The sequence below is a fragment of the Bombyx mori genome, chromosome 18 (genome assembly GCF_030269925.1).
Source record: "Bombyx mori chromosome 18, ASM3026992v2".
Taxonomy (NCBI): Eukaryota; Metazoa; Arthropoda; class Insecta; order Lepidoptera; family Bombycidae; genus Bombyx; species Bombyx mori.
This window is the reverse complement of record NC_085124.1, coordinates 2,554,309-2,582,105: the sequence shown is the minus strand read 5'-3', so window position 1 is coordinate 2,582,105 and position 27,797 is coordinate 2,554,309. Positions and strand designations below refer to the sequence as shown.

General features: G+C 36.8%; 2 protein-coding genes across 3 annotated transcripts; one reads left to right on the top strand and one right to left on the bottom strand.

Moving 5' to 3' along the window:
* Nucleotides 1-1,317: 1,317 nt before the first annotated feature.
* Nucleotides 1,318-11,711, top strand: LOC100101154 (ecdysteroid-regulated 16 kDa protein precursor). The gene is given in 4 exon segments (NM_001099610.1): nt 1,318-1,483; nt 7,954-8,067; nt 9,502-9,620; nt 10,624-11,711. Coding segments are annotated over 4 exon segments (438 nt in total). The 5' UTR covers nt 1,318-1,416; the 3' UTR covers nt 10,762-11,711.
* A 1,298-nt stretch (nt 11,712-13,009) lies between these two features.
* On the bottom strand, nt 13,010-27,759 carry LOC101743121 (mitochondrial 2-oxodicarboxylate carrier). Of its 2 annotated transcripts, none has more exons than XM_004928084.5 (4): nt 27,189-27,759; nt 24,931-25,203; nt 21,325-21,506; nt 13,010-14,443 (listed from the first exon to the last, which is right to left on the bottom strand). In XM_004928084.5, the coding sequence occupies exons 1-4, from the start codon at nt 27,528-27,530 to the stop codon at nt 14,314-14,316; spliced, it is 927 nt and encodes a 308-aa protein (XP_004928141.1). In that variant the 5' UTR covers nt 27,531-27,759; the 3' UTR covers nt 13,010-14,313. The 2 variants fall into 2 exon arrangements, with proteins under 2 accessions (XP_004928141.1, XP_062529563.1); XM_062673579.1 differs by lacking the exon at nt 13,010-14,443 and adding an exon at nt 14,476-16,504 and having other exon boundaries at nt 27,189-27,757.
* Between the last annotated feature and the right edge of the window lie 38 nt (nt 27,760-27,797).

Sequence of the window (27,797 nt, the reverse complement as noted above, 5' to 3'; positions counted from 1 at the left end):
GTTCTCGAAAACGGTTTAAATTAATTATTAACGATAAAAACAATGTTCCTTGTTTAGATACTATTTAACTGTAATCAGTATTCAGTGAATATTTGCGGTATGTAAGTATTTTCCCGTACCAATTGTATCTGTGTTCTTCCGGTCGCCGTCAAAGAATACGCTTGTAGACCGGACATTATGTCATTGGTTTAAATGGGCATCTATATATTAATACGTGAAGCAAAAAAACTTTGTATCCCTTTTTACGAAAATTGCGCGGACGGAGGAGTATGAAAATTTCCACACTTATAGAGAACATAGAGAAGAAGGGCACAATGCAATTTTTTTTTTTAATAATGCATAAACGATACATTAAATCAATAAAGAAAACATTACACACACTACATACCATGTATTTGACGCACACACGCATGCATACTATTTATTGTCGAACTTTTGTTCTTGACGTCTGTTGTCAAATTGAGATTAAATATTGTTTGTCTTTGTTAATATTTTTTATAGTGTAGTCTTGGCGAAATTTGTGATTATAGAAGTATAAAATACAATCATAATAGTGTACATACTTACAATTCCAATTACAAGACCTCTAGTCTAAACAAATACATTAAGCTAATGATAGGTAATACCTAGGGATGGTAATGTGAGCTTCCTCAAGCTTCAGATGTAAAGTCGATAGTACAATGTGAACATTTATTCTTCACACCGATGTAAATTCACCGAAATATGATTTATAAAAGGTTTTAAAACTCTCTGTATTTTTTTATCGAGTTCATAAATTTACTATGCATAACTATAGGTATACTATCTATACTAATATTATAAAGAGGAAAGATTTGTTTGTTTGTTTCGAATAGGCTCCGAAACTACTGGACCGATTTGAAAAATTATTTTTCCATTAGAAGCCGACATTGTCCCTGATGAACATAGGCTACTTTTTTTAAATTTTTTTTTTGTTGGTTTCATGTGTGTTTTAATGTTTCCGAAGCGAAGCGATGGCGGGTCGCTAGTGTATAATAATTTACTATATAACACCTTTAATATCAATTCTTGCATAAAATTAAAAATAGCCGTAGAAACACCGTCAATAATCTTAGATATATTAAACCTTGGAACACATAAATTGGTACTTTGTATACGTGTGTTTTGTTACGTAATCGTTCCAATTAGTTATTTGAGAATGATTCTCCGAACATAAAATTACTAAAAATTTCAATAAGAAACATCGGTCGTTGTCGTATCTGATCTTTGATGATCTTTGACCGGCGCCTGCGCATTTTATAAGCCAATAGAAGTCGCCTAACAATAATCGCAATTGTTTCATCGTCCAGTTGACCGTAAGCCCGCGAGTCGTGAACACGTTAGCGCGCGGTTTTATAATTATTTTTCATCGATCCAAATCTCATTTTGTCAACAAAAATGTTGTTTTTCATCACTGCGGCGGTGCTCTTGGCCAGTGCTGAGGCTAAATTCTTCAAGGATTGCGGTATGAGCTATTTACTTGTTGGTTTTTATATATTTTCAAAAATTACTTGTTGTTGCTTACACACGTACATATTTGAAACTATACGATTATTGATGTGAGCAGTGTTGTGTTCAGTCAGTATTACGTACAAGCATTAATTGGCGTATAATTTTACCTACCTTAGAAAGTACTGGAGCGAATGATGATTGAAGGATAACAAACCATCCTTGATTAGCTTTTGATTACAAAATAACGTTTAATAGTTTTAAATATCAAAAGAAAATTTTATGTACCGCCTACAACAATATTCGCATATTTTAACCAGAGCAATGGGTGTGTTTTTATAAAAATTGACAACGTCAATTAGTCTCGTTTTTTTTTTTTGTTCATAATACGTAATTAGTGTAGAAAATAAGCACGAAATATAATAATTGTAATTTCACATTAAAAAAATTATCTGAAAGGCTAAACACAATACTGTGGGTAGTGGGTAGACAAGTTTTTTTTAGTCTAAAAGGCTATTTCAACTTCACGCAGACCGGTAGGTGGGATCACGGGCTCATTTTTTTTTTTAATTGTTTTTATGACCTGGTAACTAAGACCTTTAAAGTCATGTCTTATTTTAATTTATATTCTTATTTTTATGAAAAATGATAATATGGAGATCACTCCAGGGATATGATCAGATATGGGATGAAATATAACATCCCTGAGAGAATTTCTAACACCCCCAGCAGAGCAGTGCTTCTTAGAATCTACCACCGGATCGGAATCGCGACCCACTGAGAAAATTCGGTGAGAAACTCAGTGGGTTGGTAGACAAGTGTCAGCGCAAATAAAATTATTGCTTTTTTACGATTAATTGAGGTTTTGTTGAAAGGCGTTTACTGGGATAAAGGAAAACCGATTTCTCAGGGGATACCAGAGAATAAGAGAGTCTGGGTAGAACCAAATCCATTATTTTAAAACGATTAACATTCAGTTGAACAATGACAAGATCAGAAGTATTTACTGAAACCATATTCACATTTAAAATTATGTTATTCTATTTGATTTTATTCTGTTCCATTATATTATTAATAAATCATGTGTAAAATCATGATACTCGTATTACACTTATAATTTAAGTAAAGACGTTTTGTCTATATTATGAAACACTTTTGTTGTCAAAGTTTTTTAACTGGAGTTGGTAGGCAGCGGCTTGGCTCTGCCCCTGACACTGCTGAAGTCCATGGGCGACGGTAACCACTCACCATCAGGTGGGCCGTATGCTCGTCTGCCTACAAGGGAAATAAAAATAAATTTTCCGTGTTATTCTAGTAACAACTTTCAAGAGTTACTGGAGTGAAATAGACAATGTCATTTTCAAATCGAAACATCGAAAGAAAATTATCGATTTTTTTTCTTTATTTCGATGACCGTAGATTCATAGTACATATGAGTCGTCTATTATCAAAGGTGGCAATCTGTGCATTTGGACAAAAAAATGTTATTGATATGTCAATACAGATTGATTTGAATATAATCGTTTCCTTCAAAGAATACGGTTCAAAACCTGCATTAAATAAAGTATTAACTTAACCTGTTATTTATCTAAGATGTCGTTCAGAAGAGTTTTGTGACTGCCAATGGAATACAAAGTCAATAATTCGTTTTTCTGATTTACCAATAATTGTCCAAAAGTCACATTGCCGGCTTTGATAATAGTCGACTCATATATGATAGAGGAGTATGGAAGGAGAAAACATATTGCGCCGACCCCAGGTGACTGGGAGAAGGGCAGGAGAATGATGATGACCGTAGATTCATAGACAAAACAAGGACGGTGTTCTTGGCGTTTAGCGGGCTATGGAAGCTTAGAGATATCACGGTGTAAATATTGCTTGTAAATGTGGACACATTAGTGTCAGTTGTAAATGAATAACGGCTATCCGCCGCTTACATCAGAACGCCTGATTTTATCACGGCAGATAACCCACAGGCTCGATAATTTTAAAATACACATACATATAATATATCAGATATTCGTACAATAATTTATTGAGAAGTTTTATAAACAAAAGAACGACATCAAAACCAACTTTTTTTGGGGAAACTATATTTTAATCTAAAAAAAATTCTATAGATAAAACAATTTAAAAAAAAAAAACTGGGAACAAATCATGCACGCTCATCCGGCCGCAAATTAGTTTTCTCTGTGTTATGGGTACTAGAGACTGACATACATACCTATGTACATATATAGATAATGAACACCCAGACAAAGAGTAAACAAATCTGTTCGTCACACGAATTTGTGCCCGACGAGGAATTCGAACCTATGACCCATGACGCAATAGTCAGAGCCGCTAACTGTTCCACTGTCGAGCCAGTCCTCTGAACGAAATCATCAAATAAATTTACTATTTAAATAAATGCTTGCTTTACGAAAACCGACGAATGGTGCGTGAAAACCAATTTAAATTTTCAAATTCAAAAGTTCAAATTGTCGTTGTCGGACCAATTGCCTCTAATCTCGAGGGTTCTAGATGTCATTGACCTACTACTCTCGAAGTTAAGTCACTAATGGGCCAGATAAAGCATGTGCAATAGGTTAACTTGAAGTCATAACATCTGATATTTTGAAGTGAGCACGTAGAATGACAGAATATACATACCTACACAGAAAACATTGTAATGTTTTTACTGGTGGTAGGTCCGCACGGGTAGGTACCACCACCCTGCTTATTTCTGCCGTGAAGCAGTAATGCGTTTCGATTTGAAGGGTGGGGCAGCCGTTGTAACTATACTGAGATCTTAGAACTTATATCTCAAGGTGGGTGGCGCATTTACGTTGTTGATGTCTATGGGCTCCAGTATCCACTTAACACCAGGTGGGCTGTGAGCTCGTCCACCGATCTAAGAAAAAAAAAAAAAAACATTGTAATGTATTGCCATGTGTAATAGTCTAAACTTTATATTAAGCAAACTCTTAGCAAGTTTTTGATATTTGATCGTTTGTTGAAGTGATTAATCGTTATACTTACATTTTGTATGGTTTAGGTAAAATCATTCATATTATTTAATCGTCGCATTACAAAGAGTTCTGATTACAAATTGTATGTACAAAATTATCAGAGAATACTTTATGCTAATTACTGCTAGTTCAATCAAATCAAAGGTCATTGAACCATTTTCATTTATGACTGATTACAGCTGTTAATGTGGCATTATTTTATGCTGATAACATATAAATTTGAATACAAAAATAATAAGCAAACAAAATGCGGCGCTGAACGATTTCCAAGAATTGTCGATTTTAAATTTTGACTTTATTAAGACGGCCATTTTGAAATATTTTTTTCTCCTACCCATTCGGTGATAGTTGGTCTAAGGGGCTTTTCCAGTTACGCACGAACGGTTAGGCGAGCTCACGGGCTCAATCTGAGAGAAATTGCTAGCCATAGCAAGAGCATTGCTTCGCATATTCTAGCATCGCATCGGAATCGCGACTCACTGAAAAGATCCGTGTGTGCTTAGTGCGAGTTTCTTAACGTTCTCGATAGAGTTAAAGTTAACTCATATTTGTATGATGTTGGAAATTATGCCTACGTTTGCCACTAGGGGCGCTGTTTCAACTGCATACAAATTTGACTTAACTTTTACGCTATCGAGAACGTTAAAAAACTCGCAATAAGCACACCGGTGAGACACTTTGTGGGCTTACTCTATGGTTTAGTTACACGGTGACCGGTAAGAAAATTTGTGCATCATGCACGTGAGCATCGGCAACAGAGAAGATCTCACAGTGACGTACTTTTTCGAACGTTATTCGAGGATTTAATTTTTTCAGTTTTTGTACCGCTGTTGTTATCTATAGACAATGTCATTGTGGTTACCAGAGGGCATGACAACGCGATGTAAATAATATCATGTAGCAAGCAAGGTCGCATAGCATATTTTTGCGCCAAATAAATACTTTTTTCTTTCAAATAACAATGTTGGCGAATCTATCTTAAATCTAAAACTAATTACTGGTAAATGATTAAGAATGCATGCCTCTAACAATACGAATATATACCTGAAATACGTATAGACATGAACGGTGAACAAACAAACACACTCACATTTAAATTAGTAATAAACGAAGCAACAGATCGCCATGATTAATTTTAGGTCAGGAGAGTGAGAATGCTACCTTTGAGCTCGAAAAAACATCACAATGTTCTCACGGAAAACTACACTGCATTTTTCCTTGACCGCGCGGGCGATGCCGCGAGTAATAATTACTATAATGCTCTCAACTATTCCTCTAGTCATTGTCCATTTCCCTATAACGCTCGCGTTAGAAAAAGATGCACGTCTGTCATGTTTCGAGCAGTTAGCGCAATGTAATACAAATTACACGCCAATTACACTTATATTGTCGAACCAGCGCGTATATACAACAAGCGCCATTTTTGCCTACCTATGCTGATAGCCTTGAGAGGCTATTTCAGCTTTACCCTAGCGTGTAGGTGAGCTCTCGGGGCGCAAACCGGAGGTGTTACTAACACTGGCCCCAGCAAGAGCAGTGCTTCGCAGAATCTACCACCGGATCGGAAATCCAACCCACTGAGAAGATTCGGCGAGAAACTCAGAGAATACTCTGAACTCTTATACTTGTAGTTGTCATTGGATGACTCATTGACAGCGATATAAACGTCAAACGTCATTGTTGTCGACACAATAGCGGCTCATCCAATAATTACGTTACCCGGTGTCGAAATTCAATGATTCAGTACACTGATAAATTGAGTCCATTCAATGCATCATCCACAATAGCTTAACTATTGTATCAATTTTGCTTTGGAATTGTAAAAACCGTGACCAGTATTGTTTATGCATCATACGTTTCGTGGATACTTTATAGGTATAGAAGAATCGATGTAGTCTTCAACTGATTAGTAAAGTTTTGTAAGCGAATGCGAATGTTTTTTTTAAATGTACTCATAGCATTTACGGCTGTCATTTCTCAATTAAATATCTTTTTAATTCATCTCAGATTCTATATCCTACCTTAAATGCTGGCGAGCGCCACAGCCTTTCTATTACGAAACAATCAAACGACGTAAGATGTTGGTTCTAATGCAATAGAAACTTTTATCTCATATAGGAAACTGGACGACAGCATTTGGACTCGCACGGTTTAGCTGGCATAACCCCTAAGGGCTACCGGAATAGGTAGAATAAAAAACATTTAGTTTGTTTAATAGCGACTTACACTTGGCATGCGAGTACCTCTGTCCGGCTAGGCGTCATAAAGACAATAAAAAAAAAAAAAAAAAAAACAATTAGCACAATATTAAATTGTAATTTAACAACGCCTTAATTGTCGTGACTGCGAAAACTGAATAATAATATTCGAAACGACAAAAAATCAATAATGACATTAGATAACAAAGACAAGATCGAACCGTAAAATTAGCTTTAATTATGTTTACAACTCGTTTCCACCCAAAGAAAATTATAAATGAAGAAGATTAAGAAATACCACTTATTATATAAATGAACTTAAGCACTGACAACAATATTTTATTGACATTCTTCGTCAGCAACATCGGGCCAACACCATTTATAAAAGCCAGATTAATTAATTAAAGATATAAGACAAGTTACTGGTTTACTGGTGGTAGGACCTCTTGTGAGTCCACACGGGTAGGTACCACCACCCTGCCTATTTCTGCCGTGAAGCAGTAATGCGTTTCAGTTTGAAGCGTGGGGCAGCCGTCGTAACTATACTTGAGACTTTAGAACTCATATCTCAAGGTGCATGGCGGCTTTTACGTTGTAGATGCCTATGGACTTCAGTAACCACTTAACACCAGGTGGGCTGTGGAATCGTCCACGCATCTAAGCAATAAAAATAACAATAAAAAAACTTAATTAAACACGATGGGTTTTTCTCGTATGCATTAGACATGCACGACTTCTAAATGGGCTATGATAACTATTTAACACAAGAAACTTCGAGGACGCCCATATAGAAGAACTATGCAAAATATTTCCCAAAAATACTGTCTCAAAGCCAAATCTCGTGAAATAGCAAACACGTCATTTAGGATCCTCCCGATCCACTGACCGTGCTTTTAGGTACCTCAAGCACCGGTCACCGTTCTCGTCAAATCCGTCGCTTGCGACGAAGGGCTCGACGAGTAAATTAACCCTCAGACACAGTCCACTGAGTTTCTCGCCGGATCTTCTCAGTGGGTCGCGTTTCCGATCCGGCAGTAGATTCTGCGAAGCACGACTCTTGCTAGGGTTCGTGTCAGCAACGTCCTCAGGTTTGAGCCCCGTGAGCTCACCTACTAGTTAAGGTTCCGCTGAAATAGCCTCTCAAGGCCATCAGCTTAGGCAGGAAAAAAAAAAAGAAAAAGTGAAATAGCAATCGATCAGCAACCACCCAACCAAAGAGATGACTATTAAAATAGGCTAGCGATTGTAAAGTTAATGTTATAATTCTGATTTTACAGGGTCCAAACTAGCGACAGTCCACAACGTGACGGTGAGCGGATGCGAAGAGTCGTCCAGTCATTGTATACTGAAGAGAAACACAGACGCCACGATCGGCCTGCAGTTTACACCACGTGAGTGGAATACTCGTAACTTACACATTACATACCATTTTTATACGACGTAATATTAACTATTACTGGTGGTAGGACCTCTTGTGAGTCCGCACGGGTAGGTACCACCGCCCCGCCTATTTCTGCCGTGAAGCAGTAATGCGTTTCGGTTTACAGGGTGAAGGAAAATTGTTGAATTTTATATGTTACACCTACAAACGCATGATTGATTGGTGACTAAGGGCTCTTTTTAAAATTCTCAGTCAGGGTCAGTTAAGATTTACGAAATTAGTAGTTTTGAATCAGTTGTGGTGTTTTAATGAAGATCATGTGATGTTTCTTATTGTTATTCATATTTTCATTGCCTAGATAACTGGAAGAGCTCATGACTCATCATGGATTTAAATGGTTACCAGAGCTCAAAGCCTATTTCCGCCGTGAAGCAGTAATGCGCTTCGGTTCGAAGGGTGGGGCAGCCGTTGTATCTAAAGTGAGACCTTAGAACTTATATCTCAAGGTGTGTGGCACATTTACGTTTTAGATGTCTATGGGTTCCAGTAACCACTTAACACCAGGTGGGCTGTGAGCTCGTCCACACATCTAGACAATAAAATAAAAATAAAAAAATCCTTCCTTCGCAGTTTTTCCCTTCTTCTTGAGGATCGTGACTTGTTCTGTAGTGCTCTCACTCTGTCTATCCGATCTATTCCTAAGTCCCAATCCTCGTATCAACCATCTTGGGAGCGGGGGGGGGGTTACCAATCGCCACACTTGGTATACGGATTGGCGAAGGCAGTGTATAGTTATGATACTCTGAAAATGCGGGATGCAAGCAGCACAGGACTGGCCAGAATATCTAGGCCTATGTACAAAAGCATCATAATATGCATGATTTTCCTATACATAGTAAAATACTATCTGTTTTCCCACAATCGAAGCGCCTAAAAAGCCTTTTCCAACCATTGCCACGATGAGCGTGTAACGAAAATCAAACCGGCAAAACAAACATAGGATAAGTACCACTTTGCCTATTACTGATGTATAACAGTCGTGCTTTGCAGTTCACCTGTTAAGTGGTTACTGACCCACGGTGGTACCCAAAACTACATATCAACTACCTACGTAACAACCCTAAGACGTGAGTTCAAAAGTGTAAGTTTATTACAGTACAACGTCTGCACTACCCTTCAAACCGAAACGCATTACTGCTTCACGGCAGAAATAGGCAGGTTGGTGACACCTACCCGTGCGGGCTCACAAGACGTTCTAGCACCAGTAAGACGTTCCCATTTACGCCAACCAATCATACGATTGGGTCTTTGACTTCGTGTCTGTGGATAGCTCAATTAACAAATTCTCGGTTCCGGTAACCACTAAGCACCAGGTAAGCTGTATGGGCCGTGAGTTCGTCGAGCGATCCGTAGCAACAAAGAGTAATATGTTTTGAATTTCCAGTGCACAACATCGATCGCATAAATACAGAAGTTCACGGGGTCATCATGAACATCCCGATACCGTTCCCCCTGCCGGAGTCTGACGCGTGCAAGGACAACGGGCTGACCTGCCCCCTCAAGGTACGAAAGAACCAGGATACCCGTCTTTACCTTCCTAATACAACATGAGCCCCGTTACCTGCGCTAGTCCCGCAACGCGCCATTATCAACCTTCACCCACTAAACTATTAAGTGTATATCTATGCACTAAACGGTTGGTTTGTCTGTTTGTCGTCTATTTTATGTACCCCAAAAAGATGTGGGACGGTATGGCGAAATCTAGTGGATATTTAATGGAACAACAAAATCTTTTATTCTTTCAAAAAAATACTACATACATATTCGTAACATCGTCATGTCAATTTTTGTATCTGTCATTTATATTTTCTCATTTTAAAATAAAATTAGTGTGCCAGTGTGAATTAACCAAAAAGTACCGATCTTCCCACTCGGCCATATATGTGAACGGTCGGTTCGTTCGTTGTCGTCTGGTTCGTGTACGTCTTTTAGGAGGCCGCTTGTCACGTCTGCCCTCGTTCCATTTCTTTCTTTTGTTTCTTTTCGATTCACCTGTCAAGTCTCAGTCTTAGTCTATGTCCTGTCAAAGAGGTTGCACGCCACGACACCCATAATCGAAGTCTCGGATGCATTGGTAATTGTACCAATAACTACCGCGCTATCGGCAAATCGAAACGCCCTACTGTAGCGACACAGGACGGCGATCCCCACTCGTTTGTTCTGGAGCACGCTCTACTTAAGCTAGAGACCGGGAGTGACTTAAGATGTAACATATTTGGATTAGTAACGATTAAAATCCTCGCAATTAAAACCTAAAATCTAATTGTTTCTAAATATCATTTTTTAGTAAAGTACATTGGGCCCCAATGAAGTTACAAGTTTTATTTTATTCATGAATTTATTGAGCATTAATTAAATGAAATACTACTTTATTAAAACGTTATAGATATTTTAAATAAATCTAAATTGCGTGTCGGCGATGCGTGATTATAGCACGTAGTGATGTGAGTTTATTCACCCGTCTATGCAATAAAAGAAGCCAATTTTTTTTGTTCTTCTATTCCAGGAGGGAACCCTGGCGGATTATAAAGCAACACTGCCTATCCTGAAGTCTTATCCTAAGGTGACAGTGGAAGTAAAGTGGGAGCTCCAAAGTGAACATGGCGACTTAGTTTGCGTTCTTATAAACGCTAAACTGGTCTAAATAGTACTTCCCGACTTTATTAGATTAGAGGAAGATTTTAGTTAGATTTTTCAGACTTAATGCCGTCACAGAGAGACAGTAATTTTGTAAATTTGAATGTTTTTGGGTGAGTTTAGTAAGTCCTCACGGTAGGTAAAATTGTTTTGTTTATTTCTGACACCTTTTTGTCTGTGACCCACTTATCTTGAGGAATTATACTAGCTTCACTGAATGTGTTGGCGACCTCACGGGCTCAACCTGAGAGAATTTGCTGACACTAGCACTAGCAAGAGCAGTGCTTCGCTGAATCTACCACCGGATCGAAAACGCGACCCACTGAGGAGATCCGACGAGAAATCCAGTGGGTTAAGTTACAAGTTGAGCTTTTCCTTGCTGCCTGCCACTAATCATGTGTGGAACTTGAAACGGCCATTATACAATAAAAATTTGATTGAGCTCCTAAATAACCACTTAACGTCAAGCGAGCGCGCACACCGCATCTATGAAATACAAAAAAGGTCTACGTTATATCTACGCAAATTTACACTATTATTCTTCCTGAGTTTCATATTATGAGTTCCCGAAATATCGGGAAAATTTAAGGTTTTTTTGGAGATTCTTGTGAGCCCGCTTGAATAGGTACAAAGACCCTGCCGTGAAGCAGTAATGCGTTTCGATATGAAGAGTGGGGCAGCCGTTGTACTGTAAAAACTTAGAACTCATATCTCAAGATGGGTGACGGCATTTGCGTTGCTAATTCCTATGGACTCCGGTAACCACTTAACCCCGGTCGGCCGTGAGCTCGTCCACCCATTTAAACGATAATAGAAGACTCGTTAAATAATAGTATATGAGGCGACTATTATCAAAGCCGGCAATGTGACTTTTGGACAATTATTGGTAAATCAGAAAAACGAATTATTGACTTTGTATTCCATTGGCAGTCACAAAACTCTTCTGAACGACATCTTAGATAAATAACAGGTTAAGTATTAACCTTTATTTAATGCAGGTTTTGAACCGTATTCTTTGAAGGAGACGATTATATTGAAATCAATCTGTATTGACATATCAATAACATTTTTTTTGTCCAAATGCACAGATTGCCACCTTTGATAATAGACGACTCATATAGACTTAATTTGACATGTCCTCAATACCACTGACCTTACCAAAGAGGTTAACGCAAATATACAAACACGGTCGATAACAAAGTGCTGGTATAATTTAATGAACGATTTATATGCCCCTTTGAATGCCGGCTCCATAGATAAAATTGCGCATCTCTAAAACTAATTTAACCCTTTGACTCCCGTGTAGGTCACCGGTGCCCTACGCGGCGCAATGAAGTAATTATGTCGATTTCTGATACTAAGGCGTCGGAATGTCTAGTAGACTATGACGAATCCGAACGATAGTGTAATTAATTTATTTCTAAGAGACCTTAAGGACTAAAACATACCATACCATACCAAAAGAAGGCAATGTTAGGCAATTCTGAACCTACATGGCAGTTAAAGGGTTAAAATCTGATCGATTTGTATCAATAATGATAAGAAATCACAGAGAACTATTTTTAATAGGCGGTTTGTCTTAATTTATTAGAACCATATTTTGTACCAAAGTTCAATAATAAATTGAAGTGATTTTGATAAGTTTAAATATAAATTATAAGTAAAGGATTGTTTTATTTTTATACATTGCGCTTTTTTCTCCTACCTAAGCTGAGAACGTTGAATAGCCTTCAGCGTAAACTTAACTAGTAGGTGAGCTCACGGGGCTCAAACCTGACGACGATGCTAACACGAACCCTAGCAAGAGCCGTGCTTCGCAGAATCTACCACCGGATCGGAAACGCGACCCACTGAGAAGATCCGGCGAGTAACTCAGTGGGCTGTGTCTGAGGGTTAAAAACATTGCCTCACGAACATCTTCGAACTGATCAGTCCATGAACGACGACTGTTTCTTATCAAACAATCTCTATATATATAAAAATGAGTCTCGCTAAAACTCGAGAACGGACCGATTTGGCTAATTTTGGTCTTGAATTATTTGTGGAAGTCCAGAGAAGGTTTTAAAGGTAAATAAATATGAAAATACTCGGAATTCAATAAAAATAACAATTTTGTTTTTCCTTTGATGTGTCGCCCGTCGGACGGATTCCTTTTGTTTATTTTAAGTTTATTTGATACAAAATTTAGGTATTTTATTTATCGATTGAGGCACTACGAAGTCTGCTCGGTCAACTAGTTTGAAATAAAAACCCTCTTATTAACAATTAATATTTAATTAATACAATAAATTTTCACTTAACATTGTCACATATAATTGCACTCGAAAATACATAAATTCTATAAAATAAGAGTAGATTTACTAAAATAAATGCTTTTCAAATTGTGTATTAAACTAAATAAAATTAGTTTTCCAAAAATCGTGTCATTTATTCCGTTCCCATGCCAATATCTGTCAGCTGCGCGACTATAACAATTATGCCAGTGGGAAGAAATCACGGTCACATCAAAACTTGAATTTTTTGAAAAAGCAATTGGTTTAATCTTCACAACAACAAATTAATACTAACGAGTCATATGGAGATATTTTAACAAAAATGAAGTACACTTCACGCAGACTTAGTTATTACATTCTCTACACTTCGCAAAAGAGAATCTATTAGATGTGCCTAGATGTGTGGACGATCTCACAGCCCACCTGGTGTTAAGTGGTTACTGGAGCCCATAGACATCTACAACGTAAATGCGCCACACACATTGAGATATAAGTTCTAAGGTATCAGTATAGTTACAACGGCTGCCCCCCCCCTCAAACCGAGATGCATTACTGCTTCACGGCAGAAACAGGCGGGGCGGTGGTACCTACCCGTGCGGACTCACAAGAGGTCCTACCACCAGTAAAAATTTGATGTCAATTCTAAATTAATCTAAATTAGTTCTACCACCAGCAAAAATTCGATGTCAATTCTAAATTAATCTAAATTAGGTAATCAACTGTCAAAGATTAGGTCGCCATTTCATTAAGATAGTAGATCTTCACGTAATGTTTCATGAGTTAACGCAATTCGCACATCCGTCAACAGATGGCGCTAATATCAAAAATGCGTTTACATTTTATGTGAAGCCACCGCATTTCTCTTAAGTTACATTAAAAGCTTCTCTTATCTGGTGTGCCGTGCAAGTTTCAATAAATAAACCTTGAAAATAAATCGTCAAATAATAAAAATATTGGGCTTTTCAACAAAAGCGATATATTGTATTTTTAATATTTGTGTACACATTTTTAACGATTGTAAAACTACCGTCAGAATAAAAAACAACTATAAACTAGTACAGTCTGTATATAAGGCACTTACTATCGTTTATAAAAATAGCATTTGTAAAATGCAGGTAAATATATATATTTTCATATAATTCATTTTAAAAATATCTCTTCGATACACATATATTTTTTTTAAATTAGTGATTTGATTGAGCACTGATCCGGCATAAGCCTTGAAGTCCGAGATATGTACAATATGTCATCTCTTTGGTGTATTTTTTCGTTTTTTTTTTTACAAATTATATAGATTTCGGTTGAAATTTATTTTCTAAAAAGTGATATACGTAATCATAAACGACGAGCATTATCGCTCCTCCCGGGCCCAACCTTAGAACTTTCGGCAGCAAACCCTTGTACAGAGCGCGGAATCTGAAAAAAAAAAAATACATAATTTCCCGCTTTTATTTCGATGCCTCCAATGAACACTACTCTAACTCAAAATGTTGGAAATTTTAATTTTTCACGCAAATCGCTTCACTATGTTAAAAGTATTACAATTAATCATTATTAATGGGGTTCAAAGCAAGGGTAATTAAGCTAGCTACACAAAAAAACCATAAATATATCTGCAATAATATAGATTTTATCAACTTTTTTCGTTTAAATGCTCCTCCTGTAAATATCTACGAATTTGGAGTTAGCGTAGTGTTCATTGGAGACATCGATTTTGTCCATTAGGTTATAGTAATAACTAGCCGTACTCCCCCGCTTCGCTGGGCATTTAAAATTAATATTATTATTTATTGTCATTATTATTAGGGAGTCCAACACTCATATAAATATTAGCCTATTCATCAAGTACATGTATTTTCTACATGGATACCAAGTTTCAAGTCAATCGGATGCACGGCTCAGTAGTTATAACGGAGCATCCTTAAAACCACTGTAGATTTATATATTAGTTTAGATATAGATAAAACAATAATACTCAGTGTGTAAAAGTAACTGATATGCCAGAATGTTATTTTCGTCTCGGACGCTAATTAAAGCAATCTAAAGCTAACCTCACCACTTTACTATAACTACTGGCACGACCTCCGCCCTCGGCTTGGTTTATTTAATAACAGTCCATACATATTCGTTGGTAGTCTTAGAGGCTATTCCAGCTACGGTAGGCGAGCTCACGGACTCAACCTGAGAGAATTTAAACACTAACCCTAGCAAGAGCAGTGCTTCGCTGAATTTACTTAACTGATCGCGATCCACTGAGAAGATCCGGCGAAAAACTCAGTAGGAGTTTGGCAAAAGAGTAACAAAGAATAGGAAGAATAGGAACTACATTAAAGACTAATATGTAGTATACTAGGTACGAGCGCTAGGATATTTAATGAACTACCAAAGAAATTAAGAGACATAGACGATTTTAATTTTAAGAAAAAACTAAAAGATAATCTTATTAGTGGAAATTATTATCACTTAAGTGATTTTCTTATGGACGACATTGAAAATAAACGGATTTAAAATTATTAGTTCAATTATGGATGAATGAATGGTAAATTATATATAATATCATAATATCTTGCACTGCACTAAAATTCGCATGTCAAATAATGACAAAGCATACACGCTGCTTTTAACTTATGTAATAACTCATTTTCACTATGCTTAGCGAATAAATGATTTCTAAAAAAAAATAAGCCTAAATCGCGCTAACAACAATTTCAAGATAGTAAATTCAACCCATAGACATCTACCACGTAAATGCGCCACCCACCTCGAGATATAAGTTCTAAAGTCTCATTATAGTTACGACGGCTACCCCACCCTTCGAACCGAAACGCATTACTGCTTCACGACGGAAATAGGCGGGGTGGTGGTACCTACCCGTGCGGACTCCCAAGAGGTCCTACCACCAGTGATGAATAGAGACATCTTGCCGGAATAGAGACATCTATGACTACATAATACGCCCGAGATATTTTTAATAACAAATTGCTGCAACGAACAAAAATCTGTGGTTTCTTTTTTATAATATTATTTTCGAATAGCAACAGACATCAAACTTTGGCTTCGTTCCAATCTCAAAATTATTTATAGAGAAATATACTTTTTTTTTTAATGTTGTTTGTTTACTCTGACCAGTGAATTAAAAGGTACTAAGAACAATGATAAAGCTGTAATTGCATTATCAACTAGAAATTTCCATTTAATTCTAGAATTTTCTTTAGTGACGTGGCTAATCTGAAGTAGCAAAGTTAAGAGACGTAGTTACTAAAGTTTACTATTTATATATAGTTATACCGGTCACTCACATTCGCACGAATACGCAAACCCGCAAGTATAGGACGACATTTGCAAATGATTATGCAAAGTTTTCGCTGCATTCGTGGTTTTCCAAGCTGTATCGGTTTTTCAACGGACATCAAAGCACGCGAACCGCGATTATTCGTGTAGTCTCCCACACATTCGTGTGACCAGTTGCGCCCACGACTGCAAAGGTAACGGACGTTTCGCCATTTTCATAATTCGTGACGTCTACTGTGTAGCGTAACTTAATCATGGATTGGAACAACACTAAGGTGATGGAGTTCATTGAACTCCTGCAAAATGAATCGACCATATGGGACCCTCAAAAGGAATCCCATAAAAACAGAATGGCTAACGGCATAGGGACGCCTGGGAAAGAATTAAAAACTCCCTTTCCCTTCAATGTTCTATTGGTAAATTAAAAAGGAAGAGAAATTCGTGAGACATTCGTAAACAAGTGTGGGAGGAAGCGCAAACGGGTTCGCAAATTGAGTACCGAACCCAGTTCGGTATGCGAATGAATATCTGACGGCCCTTCACATGCGCGCGAACATTCGTACAATGTACAAATGTTCGCGCGCATGTTAGTGGCCGGCAATACGATGATGATGATATTAAATTATCCCTAATGGGAAAGGCAAAGGACTTTAGTCCATACAGCCAGGTCGTGTTCTTGGTAATAATTGGAGAATTTTGGTAGTTTTAAAGGCCGAAGCCACGTCTTCATTGTTCTTGATCATAAGGCCGAAGCCATGTCTTGTCTTATTGTTGTCATGTCTTATTATTCTCGGTCATAAGGCCCAAGCCACTCCGATGTTTTGAATTGATCGAAGTCAAATCCATAAGCAATAATATTGGAATCCCAATAAAAATTATTTATATTTCCAGGTGCTTGTTTCAAATCCGATGTTATGGTAAATCCAAAAGTATGTCCGTTCAATCCAATTAGTCAATGCGGGGAGTGCAATCCTTTTAAATGTCTTGGAGTGCAACACTGTCATGAACCGTATTAGAAATAAGTTCATAAATGATATCATGCATATCACGGTTCTTAAGCAAGTCTTGAATACAGCGCGGGATCTTTTCAAGTTACTATTGTTACGGCACGCTATGATCGCCGTTTTGACATATTACAATAGTGATATGAAATGTCAATTTATTCTCGAACTTATTAATAGTTTAGAAATCAATGTAAACAATAAATTTTGTCTCCCAAAATAATACATTCGATAAATTTTATGACTAACTACACGTCACTATTGAAAATAAAGAACAGCAATTTGCTCCTTTATTTATTTTTTATTGCATAAATGGATGGACGAGCTCACAGCCCACCTGGTGTTAAGTGGTTACTGGAGCCCATAGACATCTACAACGTAAATACCGCTACCCACCTTGAGATATAAGTTCTAAGGTCTCAAGAATAGTTACAACGGCTGCCCCACCCTTCAAACCGAAACGCATTACTGCTTCACGGCTGAAATAGGCAGGGTGATGGTACCTACCCGCGCGGACTCACAAGAGGTCCTACCACCAGTTATAAAACAATGTGAGGATTTTAGGGAGTGCGTTGGTTGATTGTCCGTTGAGGGTTTATTGTGCGATCTCCTCCGGAAACCTCATCGGACACGATGTAGATCAGTGATTCCCAAAGTGGTCTATATCGACTCCTAGGGGTCTATGACAAACTGCAAGGGGTCTACGTCAGCGAAAAAAAAATTGGGGGTCCACGATAGTGAATCTCAACACATACACTGATAGTACCTATTTACTTATATCACACTATCTTATAATATCAAGAAAGAAAGAAAGAAAGAAAATCTTTATTCGCCAGAAATATAGTTTATAAGATATAGGACATAGCTTCATATATTTCGCCTGTTTAGGCATGCGAAAATTTAATTTATTTTTATATTAATTATAACACAAAATTTACTAAATCTATCTATTTTTACATTCTATCACTTCTTATTCTAATATTTTATTATGTACAACACTTATCATTTAAAAATTCTTGCACACTATAATAAGCCTTATCTATCAGCCATAAATATAATTTTCTTTTAAATTGAGTTAGTGGAAGATCTCTTATGCTGTTTGGTATCTTATTAAATATTCTGATAGTCATAGGATAACAGTTTGTATGGTAGTAACGAGTATTTATACTTGGTAACATTAGTTTAGTAGGGTATCTTGTATTAAATTGACAGTACTCGCCACACGATTTATATAATTGTGGGTGCTTTTTAACAAACAAACAACATTCTTGTATATATATGGATGGTACAGTTAAAATATTATGTTTTTGGAAGAATGGTTTACAAGAAGTCAGAGGATGAATATTGCACATGGCACGAACACATTGCTTTTGTGCAATGAACACTCTATTTATGTGACTAGAATTTCCCCAGAGGGGTATACAGTATCTGATATTTGAGGCGACATATCCATGATAGGCCTGTAATGCAGTTTTTAAATTACATATTTTTGTAAGTCGCCAAAGTGCATATGAGAATCGATTAATTTTACTACAAGTAATATCTATGTGAAGATTCCAGCTACATTGATTATCCACATTTAATCCTAAAAATGTTATGCTATTACATTCATTTAGTGTGTTATTATTATAAGTTATATTTAAGTTATTAATAAATTTGTGTCTATTATAGAATTGTATATATCTCGTTTTGTCTAAATTAGCTTTTAAGTTATTCTTATTCATCCAATCTATGACCTTACTAACAGTAGCATTTATCTCATCATTTAAATCTAGTGTGGCATCTTTGGTGATTACAACGGCTATATCATCAGCAAATAAGCTGCATGGGTAATGTATGTGTTCTGGGAGATCATTTATATAAATGATAAAGAGTAGCGGTCCTAAAATGCTCCCTTGTGGGACACCTACTTTATTATACGCTAATGAAGATTTAAAAGCCACTTCTTCATTGTTATTATCAATATCCCTAATTTCAACATATTGTTGTCTGTTGCTTAGATAACTACTAAGCCATTTTTCAGCTATCCCTCTAATGCCATAATTATTACACTTCCGTAGAAGAATGTTATGGTCAACAAAGTCAAAGGCTTTGGTCATGTCAAAGAAAACTCCAACCGTGGGTATTTTTCTGTCTACATTTTCAGTAATTTTACTAATGAGTTTAAAAGCTGCTAGTGTAGTAGATTTGCCTTTTTGAAAACCGTGTTGTTCAGATTTTATAACTTCAGATTTATTAAGAAAAGTTGTGAGTCTAGAATGCATGATTTTTTCGAATATTTTTGCAAGTATAGGTATTAAAGTAATCGGTCGGTAGTTATTGATGCATTCCTTATGTCCTTTTTTCATCATTAGCCGAGGAGATTTAAGATTAATCCTTACAAAATTGACGTCAAATGTTGATAATTTATTATTAAAGCATCAGGTTCATCCTTCTCACTAAAAATATTGACTTATTGCTTATGTTATTTTATTTATAGTTTATTTTATGTTACGTACATTTTACATAGCAGATACAAAATTTTATTTTGAGTAGTTTTAATTTAAATTCAATTAATAAATGTATAAATTAACATGTGTTTTTACTTTAAATTTTTAACACTAAACTTTACTACAGTTAGAAATTTACAGGAAATCAATATCAGGTAAGTAGAGGGTCTACCCAACACAGAAAAACATAGCAAGGGGTCTACGACACAAAAAAGTTTGGGGAACTCTGATGTAGATAATGCATTCTCGATATCATATTACTGAAGACGAGCTGCATAATTCGGTCGAGCTGGCTCCACGCCAGCATTATCAGAGAAAACGGATTATTTTTACATAAAACGGTACACATTAAGGTACATTATATTTTTAGGCTATGCGCAGGTCGCGGTTACACATTGTTCACCGGTTACACATTGTGAGACGTTAATAATTGTTCGAATGCTTTCATTTAAGATAGAGACTTTCGGATTGTCGATAAACCCATTATCACGGATCGTTTGGAAACTCTGGGTCTGCGGAGGGACTTCGGTTCCCTCTGTATTTTGTATGGTATGTTCCATGGGGAGTGCTCTCGAGGAATTATTCAAGATGATACCGTCATCTCGTTTTTACCATCGAACCGCCCGCCACCGGAGTACAGTTCATCCATACTACCTGGAGCCATTGCGTTCATCCACAGTGCGTTGAAAACAATTCAATAAGTAAATACAAAAAAAAAGAAATAACAAAAACAGTGAGAATATTCATTTAAAAAATTTATGTCCACTTAAATGCATATGTGGCCATTTAGAGTAGAGTTCAAAATCTAACTATACAAACAATTAAAAATAAGTACCTATGTGTGCCAATGTCCTTACGGAGATTAGATAAAGGTAAGCTATACATTAAGGTAGAGGGGGAAAGAGGTCGACCGAAGAAGACATGGCTGGAGTGTGTGAATGATTATATGAGAGAGAGAGGGGAGTGAGTGTTGAGATGACAACTGATAGAAGAGAATGAAATAGAAAAATTCGCTGTACCGACCCCACCTAGTGGGATAAGGTGGAGACAAAGAAGAGAGTCCTTACAAAGGTTCAGATATTTTATAGTAGTTAACTAATGAGAATGAAGTTCGATTTGTCCTTAAAGCGTCTAGTATTAGTGCTTTTACCTTAAATAAATTAAGTTTAAACAATATGAACAAATAAAAAACTACACAAGTAACACGATCCTATTATATTTCAATCGAGCGTTCCAATTTCAAGGGTGGAACATCCGTTATACTATACAATTGAGACTTCGAGCTCATCTCTCATGATGGGCCGCCCAATGTATTATTTTTAATATCTCACTGTAGCGGTAGCCATCATACGCCGCAAGATATTTGACAGATGCCTGAATCTCGCTTACGACATTTTCAAGATAAGCTTACATATATACAAGTTCCGAAAAACAACATTCGGACCGTCAGTCTACCCAGCAATATCACCCGCTCGGTAGAAGATCTTCCTTTCGTCGTTAAACATCCCACACTCACCCTTCCTCCCTGTAGACCATTATGATGGCGCCGGACGTGGAACTATACTTGACGACGCCCGGCACCGGCTGAGGACCCTGGATCCGACTCTTCGCGACATCGAAGGGAATATTCGCGCACGAGCCCAGGACCCCCGACGTGAACCCTATGGCGACCTTCCGCAGAAACTCTGATAACGGATCCTGAAATATAAAAAAAACCTAAATCAATCGCTGCTTTCTTGTGCTTCATGAAACTCATCATTTTAGATGATAAAAGAATACTGAAATGTTTTGATAAAGATCACGGATTATGTGCTTTATAAATAAAATGACTGCCCAATTTTACGATAAGGGTTCATAGTGACAGCATTTGCGATGTCGTTGTTGCCAAATCACTGTTTCATTATCATTACAATGACAAGAGCGTGTTTCTTTTAACGTCTTTGTCGAAAGATAAGCCCGTCGAGTGGCGGCAGTAGCAACCGGACCGAGAGCATAGTCATGCCGCTGCCTGTGAATTCTCATCTCACATAGATCTACTTTATTTTTTCTCAATTTATAATATATATTATACTAGCGACCCGTCCTCGCTTCGCTTCGGAAACTTTAATTTATTATTGATTTCTCCACTATTTAATGGATGTTATTATACATATAAACCTTTCTCTTCAATCACTCTAACTATTAAAAAAAACCGCATCAAAATCCGTTGCGTAGTTTTAACGATTTAAGCATAGATAGGACATACAGACAGAGAAAGCGACTTTGTTTTATACTATGTAGTGAAGATGTCCGGTGCATTTGTACCGATGTAGATTGTAGCGGTGTTCGAATCCCGCAGGCGGGTACCTATTTTACTAATGAAAAACATACTTAACAAATGTTCAGGATTGACTTCCACGGTGAAGGAATAACATCGTGTAATAAAAATCAAACCCGCAAAATTATAATTTGCGTAATTACTGGTGGTAGGACCTCTTGTGAGTCCGCGCAGGTAGGTACCACTACCCTGCCTATTTCTGCCGTGAAGTAGTAATGCGTTTTGGTTTGAAGGGTAGGGCAGCCGTTGTAACTATACTTGAGACCTTAGAACTCATATCTCAAGATGGATGGCGCATTTACGTTGTAGATGTCTATGGGCTCCAGTAACCACTTAACACCAAATGGGCTGTGAGCGCGTCCACCCAACTAAGCAATAAAAAAATAATCAGTCAGACTATTCATATTATAACCTCTTTCTTATCTTAAAAGGTCATTATAACTTTTTAGGTGTTCATTACTAGGTTATTATAAATTTTTATTTATTTTCAAGTGACTTGTGGGCTATGATAAAAAGGGTTATTTGATGCAGGACGCAGAAACACGCCGAATGCAAACTTCTTTCTTTCTATATCGTAAGATTAACTTCTTCTGCAACAAAAGTTCTGTGATAGATACAGTTATATATTAATACGTGAAGCAAAAGCTTTATACCCATTTTTACGAAAATTGCGCGGACGGAGGACTATGAAATTTCCCACACTTATAGAGAATGTAGAGAAAGAGTGCAGAATGTTAATATTTTTATTAAATTATGCCTAAAAATACATTAAATCAATAAAAGAAACATAACACACACTACCATGTATTTGACACACACTTAAATACTCTTCGTTTATTGTCAAACTTTTGTTATTGTTTAAAGGCTGGTCAAATTAAGAATAGATTAATATTGTTTGTCTTTAATATTTTTTGTCTATAATGTAGTCTTGGCGAAATCTGTGATTATAAGAAGTACCTAAAATAATAGTATTTGACAATAGAACCATAATAATGTTCAAACTAATAATTTCACTAGCGGTGATCCACTAGTAAAATTAGTTCCGCGATGCTAGCAACTGACAACAACCGCTTATGCAACACATCGGCGTGATGTGACAAAAAAAAATTCATTCATTTATTTACGTAATAGATAAGGCGGTATTTTTCCAACGTTAACATTCAAAGAAGTGTTGAGATAAGAATAATGAGGTCGTCGCGGCCTAAAGGATAAGACGCCCGGTGTACTCGTATCGAGCGATGTAACTGTGCCGATGTTCAAATACCACAGATAGGTACAAAATTTTACAAAAGTCACCACAATATTTTGCATAATTACAGTAAAAGCTACGCGTTTCCTTTATTAGTTTTCGCTATTGGTGGATTAAAAATTATTATTTTTTATTGCGATGGATGGACGAGCTCACTGCTCACCTGGTGTTAAGTGGTTACTGGAGCCCATAGACAGATATAACGTAAATGCGCCACCCACCTTGAGACATAAGTTCTAAGGTCTCAAGTATAGTTACAACGGCTGCCCCAACCTTCCAACCGAAACGCATTACTGCTTCATGGCAGAAATAGGCGGGGTGGTGGTACCTACCCGTGCGCACTCACAAGAGGTCCTACCACCAGTATTGCGACCAAATAGCTAAAGATTTCTTTACACGATGATAAAAAGGTTTCCAATATGTAGGCATCCAACCGAATATCCGTGCTTTTCCATATTCACGGTTCGGTGTCTGTATTCGCGGCATATTTACAGAACATACAGCCCACTGAGTTTCTCACCGGATCTTCTCAGTGGGTCGCGTTTCGGATCCGGTGGTAGACTCTGCCAAGCACTGCTCTTGCTAGGGCCAGTGTTAGCAACACTTCTGGTTTGAGCCCCGTGAGCTCACTTACACGTCAAGGCGAAGCTGAAATAGCCTCTCAAGGCTATTGGCATATGTAGGTAAAAAAAACAAATAACCCGCGAATAAAAAGCTTTTTCGGTACTTCAGATAGAGTTTAAGTCCAGGGGAAGGTATACCATACCACCTTGACCCTGCCTATTTATGCGCGAAGTGCTCATTCGTTCTGATTTGAAGGATGGGATTTCCGTTATTCCATACATTTGAGGCCCAGACCTCTTGTCTCAAGATGGCTATACCTTTAGTGACCATTTAACAGCGGGCGAGCTGTAAGATCGTTGATCCGTATATACAATTAAAACAAAATCTATTTTAACGTTGGTTTCATACAAGTTTATTTGTTAACAACAGCAACCAATTTCCGGATAGAAATAAGTTATCGTTTATTGTATAATATATTAAGTCACTAACATAGATATAAGTAATTACTACTAACAAAATGTTATGGTTTTAAAAAACAAAACTGAAATAAAGAATTAATAAATAATAAAATAAAATATACTTAGTATGCAAGTGCAATGCATTTAAGTTCTACTTAAATTATACTTTTCTATAAGTTATGTTTAATTGTACTGTAATATTAGTTGTATATTAATGTTTATTACCTATTTTCTATCAGGCGTAACGAAAAACTTTATTTACATGTATACAAAATAATATATTTTTACAACACGCGTCCAAGAATCTCCAGTGAAACTCTCATTTGGGTGTGCGCAAGCTTAACATGACATTTTGTGCCATTGATTAATATAACTTTTGTTTGATGTATTTCAAACCTATAACTACCCTTTTAATTTTAACTCTTCAGATATAAGTACACAGTTCGTGAACCAGCAAGCTCAATCCGTATTTGACGTAGAAAATTGGGAGCAGCTAGCTGGAAGGCTATTTCGATTAGAAACTAATAAACTTACCTGATACTCCGGTACATATCCTTTGACGCTGTGATAGAATCCGAAATACACCATGTTGAAGACTCCGTTCCTGGCTATCGTGGCTGTTAGTCCTTTATTCAGTCCTCGCGAGCCCAGGCCGTGTTCTCTGACGATCTGCCGCGTTACCGACCACGTACTGGGAATTTCTGTGGCCAAGGACTTGTTCGATTGAAGCGTAACCTTGACAACTTCGAATGGATTCACTAGGACAGCTTCCGTGATTCCGGCTCCTAGTCCTGCCAGAGAAAACGTCTGAAAAGGGTGGGGGGGTATGTGAAAATTAAATTTCAGTTGTGAGTATGACTTTTGATACATGCGAATCATTGACATGTATTTTTTTGACGTGACAGCGTCTTATAATTCGATGGAGCCGGCTGCACGCACAAAAAAAACATGACTCATGCGGCGTTACCTCGCTCTGAGGCGTATTTTCTTATTACGTCACGTTCAACTATCGTCAGTAAACCGACTTTACAGACAACCGATTTTTTTTTCAAATTCTTTACCTGATGCTTCAGCTTGGGTGACGGTATTGACGTCTGTTTCTATGGGCTCCGATATACCACTTTAAACGCTTTACTGCTTCACGGCAGAAATAGGCGGGGTGGTGGTACCTACCCGTGCGAACTCGCAAGAGGTCCTATCAACGATAATTACGCAAATTATAATTTAGCGGGTTTGATTTTTATTACACGATGTTATTCCTTCACCGCGGAATTCAAACGGGAACATTTGTTAAGTACGTATTTCATTAGAATAATTAGTACCCGCCTGCGCAATTCGAACACCGGTGCATCGCCATATACGAATGCACCGGACGTCTTTTCCTTTAGGTCACGACGACTTTCCACGATTTGGAAGATAGATCTAATCTAAATATGAACTGCTGAGTAAAAAGTGTTAAAAATATCTGGATAGATGATAACAAACTTTCATTACATATTTTCAATTTTCAATTCATTACACAATTTCAAATCACCTTTGTCACCAATGTTCCAACTTTTATACTTAGAAACTTATTTAGATAACCGACAATATTTAAACAATCATCATTCTGTTGACATATTGTACAAGATTACATTATCAAAACTTCGTTGTGTACTTTTTGTTTAATTCTCACAATGAATTTCAAATAATGCTTTTGATATAAGCATCTTATCTGTAACATTTAATGTACTTGATTAATATTGACACTATTCTGTCTTGTTTATCTTTGAATTTAAAGGATGAAAATCAAAAGATAACATTGATTTTTTTTATCTTAGAATTACATGTAATTTTATCTTAGAATTGGATATCCCTAAGTCTTTGTAATAAATCTTTGTAATAATTGTCTTTCTAGTAAAGTAATTGTAATGTTTAATTATAAAAGTTTGAATGCCAGATGTGGTTGTAAACATATTGTATTGTTGTAAAATAAATCAAAATGAGTAGACAATTAGATGACTAGCTCATGCTATTTCAAGCATCTATTAAAGCTGTAGAGGTTTGTAGAAAAAAATAATACACTTATTTTGTATAATAAAGAACTTATTGAAATGCGCTAATTAAGTTCTAAGATTCAAACATTATTAAAGCTTTTGGATAAGTTTGAGATGACTTGTGGGCTCAGAGTTCATTTTTTGTTTAGTACCTACTGAAGACTGTAAATATCATCATACACATGCAGCCACCTTGCAATACAAGGTTTAGCCAGTGTAGTAGATCAGCTGAATGCCCCAGTATTGAATCCTATGACTTATTCACAGCAGGTGGTTGTACCCAATGCTCACAATTACAACTTTTTTTCCCCTACCTGTTCACTGATAGCCTAAGGAGCTATTTTTCAGCTACGCCCCGATTAGTTGAGCTCACCAGCTCAACCTGAGAGAATTTGCTAACAATAACCTCAGCAAGAGCAGAGCTCGACAAAATCTACCACCAGATGGGAATCGAGACCCACTGAGAAGATCCAACAAGATAGTCAGCACACAGAATACTTAACCAGTACTGCACTACTACTATTAAATTACATTTTGAAGGATCAATTTTCATTACTTGACATTTTATTTTATTATATTATTTTTATTCATTATATTGTCTGCAAAGTACTTACAGATCTAATATTAAGGTTTTTGATTTTGTTTTTATTGATCATTATTTTATAAAACTTTACAGTTACCATAAACATACAGATGTAAACATGCCAGTTACGAAATGCATTTTTTCTGGTCAAGGTTTTTAAACTATTTACTTACAAGTGGCGTAGGAGTATCTGATCCGAACATAAAAAGCTTCTTGTATTGTTCGAAAGTTGCAAATTTAACAGCTCTTTTAGGGGTTTCTGCCAATATAGGAGGCAGAATACCTTTCCAAAATGAGGTGAAACCTTCGTACCTATACATTTTTTTCATGCAATCTATAATACCGCTGTAGTAATGTGGATCTGATGGTTTCATTGCTGATTTGTTACTTTGTATTTGAAGCCTAGTCTTGACCAAATCCAGTGGGTGCATAATACACACTTCCACAAAACCCGCGCTTCCACCGGCACCTATTTGCATAGCTGCTTGTTTTAAAAGTTTTTCAACGTCAGACATTTTTGATATATATTTATGATTTTATTTTTATTTTAGTTAGAACCAGTTGCTATTAAACGTGTTTTTATTTATAAATGCACAACACCTCTCCTTTCTTTCCTGAGCTCAACTGCCATAGATTATACACTTAATATATTTGAGTCAACTGCGAAATGGAAATGTCTCAAATGTCTATGATGAAAATAAATAAATAACACCAGCTCATGGAGTTCACCAGCTGTCTCGACTATTTTTTTTTATTTTTAAGTCATCTGGATTCCGGTCTTT

What these genes read in the sequence shown, in the direction of transcription:
- LOC101743121 (XM_062673579.1), bottom strand. Translation starts at nt 27,530, where the DNA reads ATGTCTGACGTTGAAAAACTTTTAAAACAAGCAGCTATGCAAATAGGT. An exon ending in CAGATACTCCTACGCCACTT is followed by an intron (nt 25,204 to 27,188) that starts GTAAGTAAATAG and finishes CACCCTTTTCAG; the next exon opens with ACGTTTTCTCTGGCAGGACT. An exon ending in ATGGTCTACAGGGAGGAAGG is followed by an intron (nt 16,505 to 21,324) that starts GTGAGTGTGGGA and finishes TTACCTTTGCAG; the next exon opens with TCGTGGGCGCAACTGGTCAC.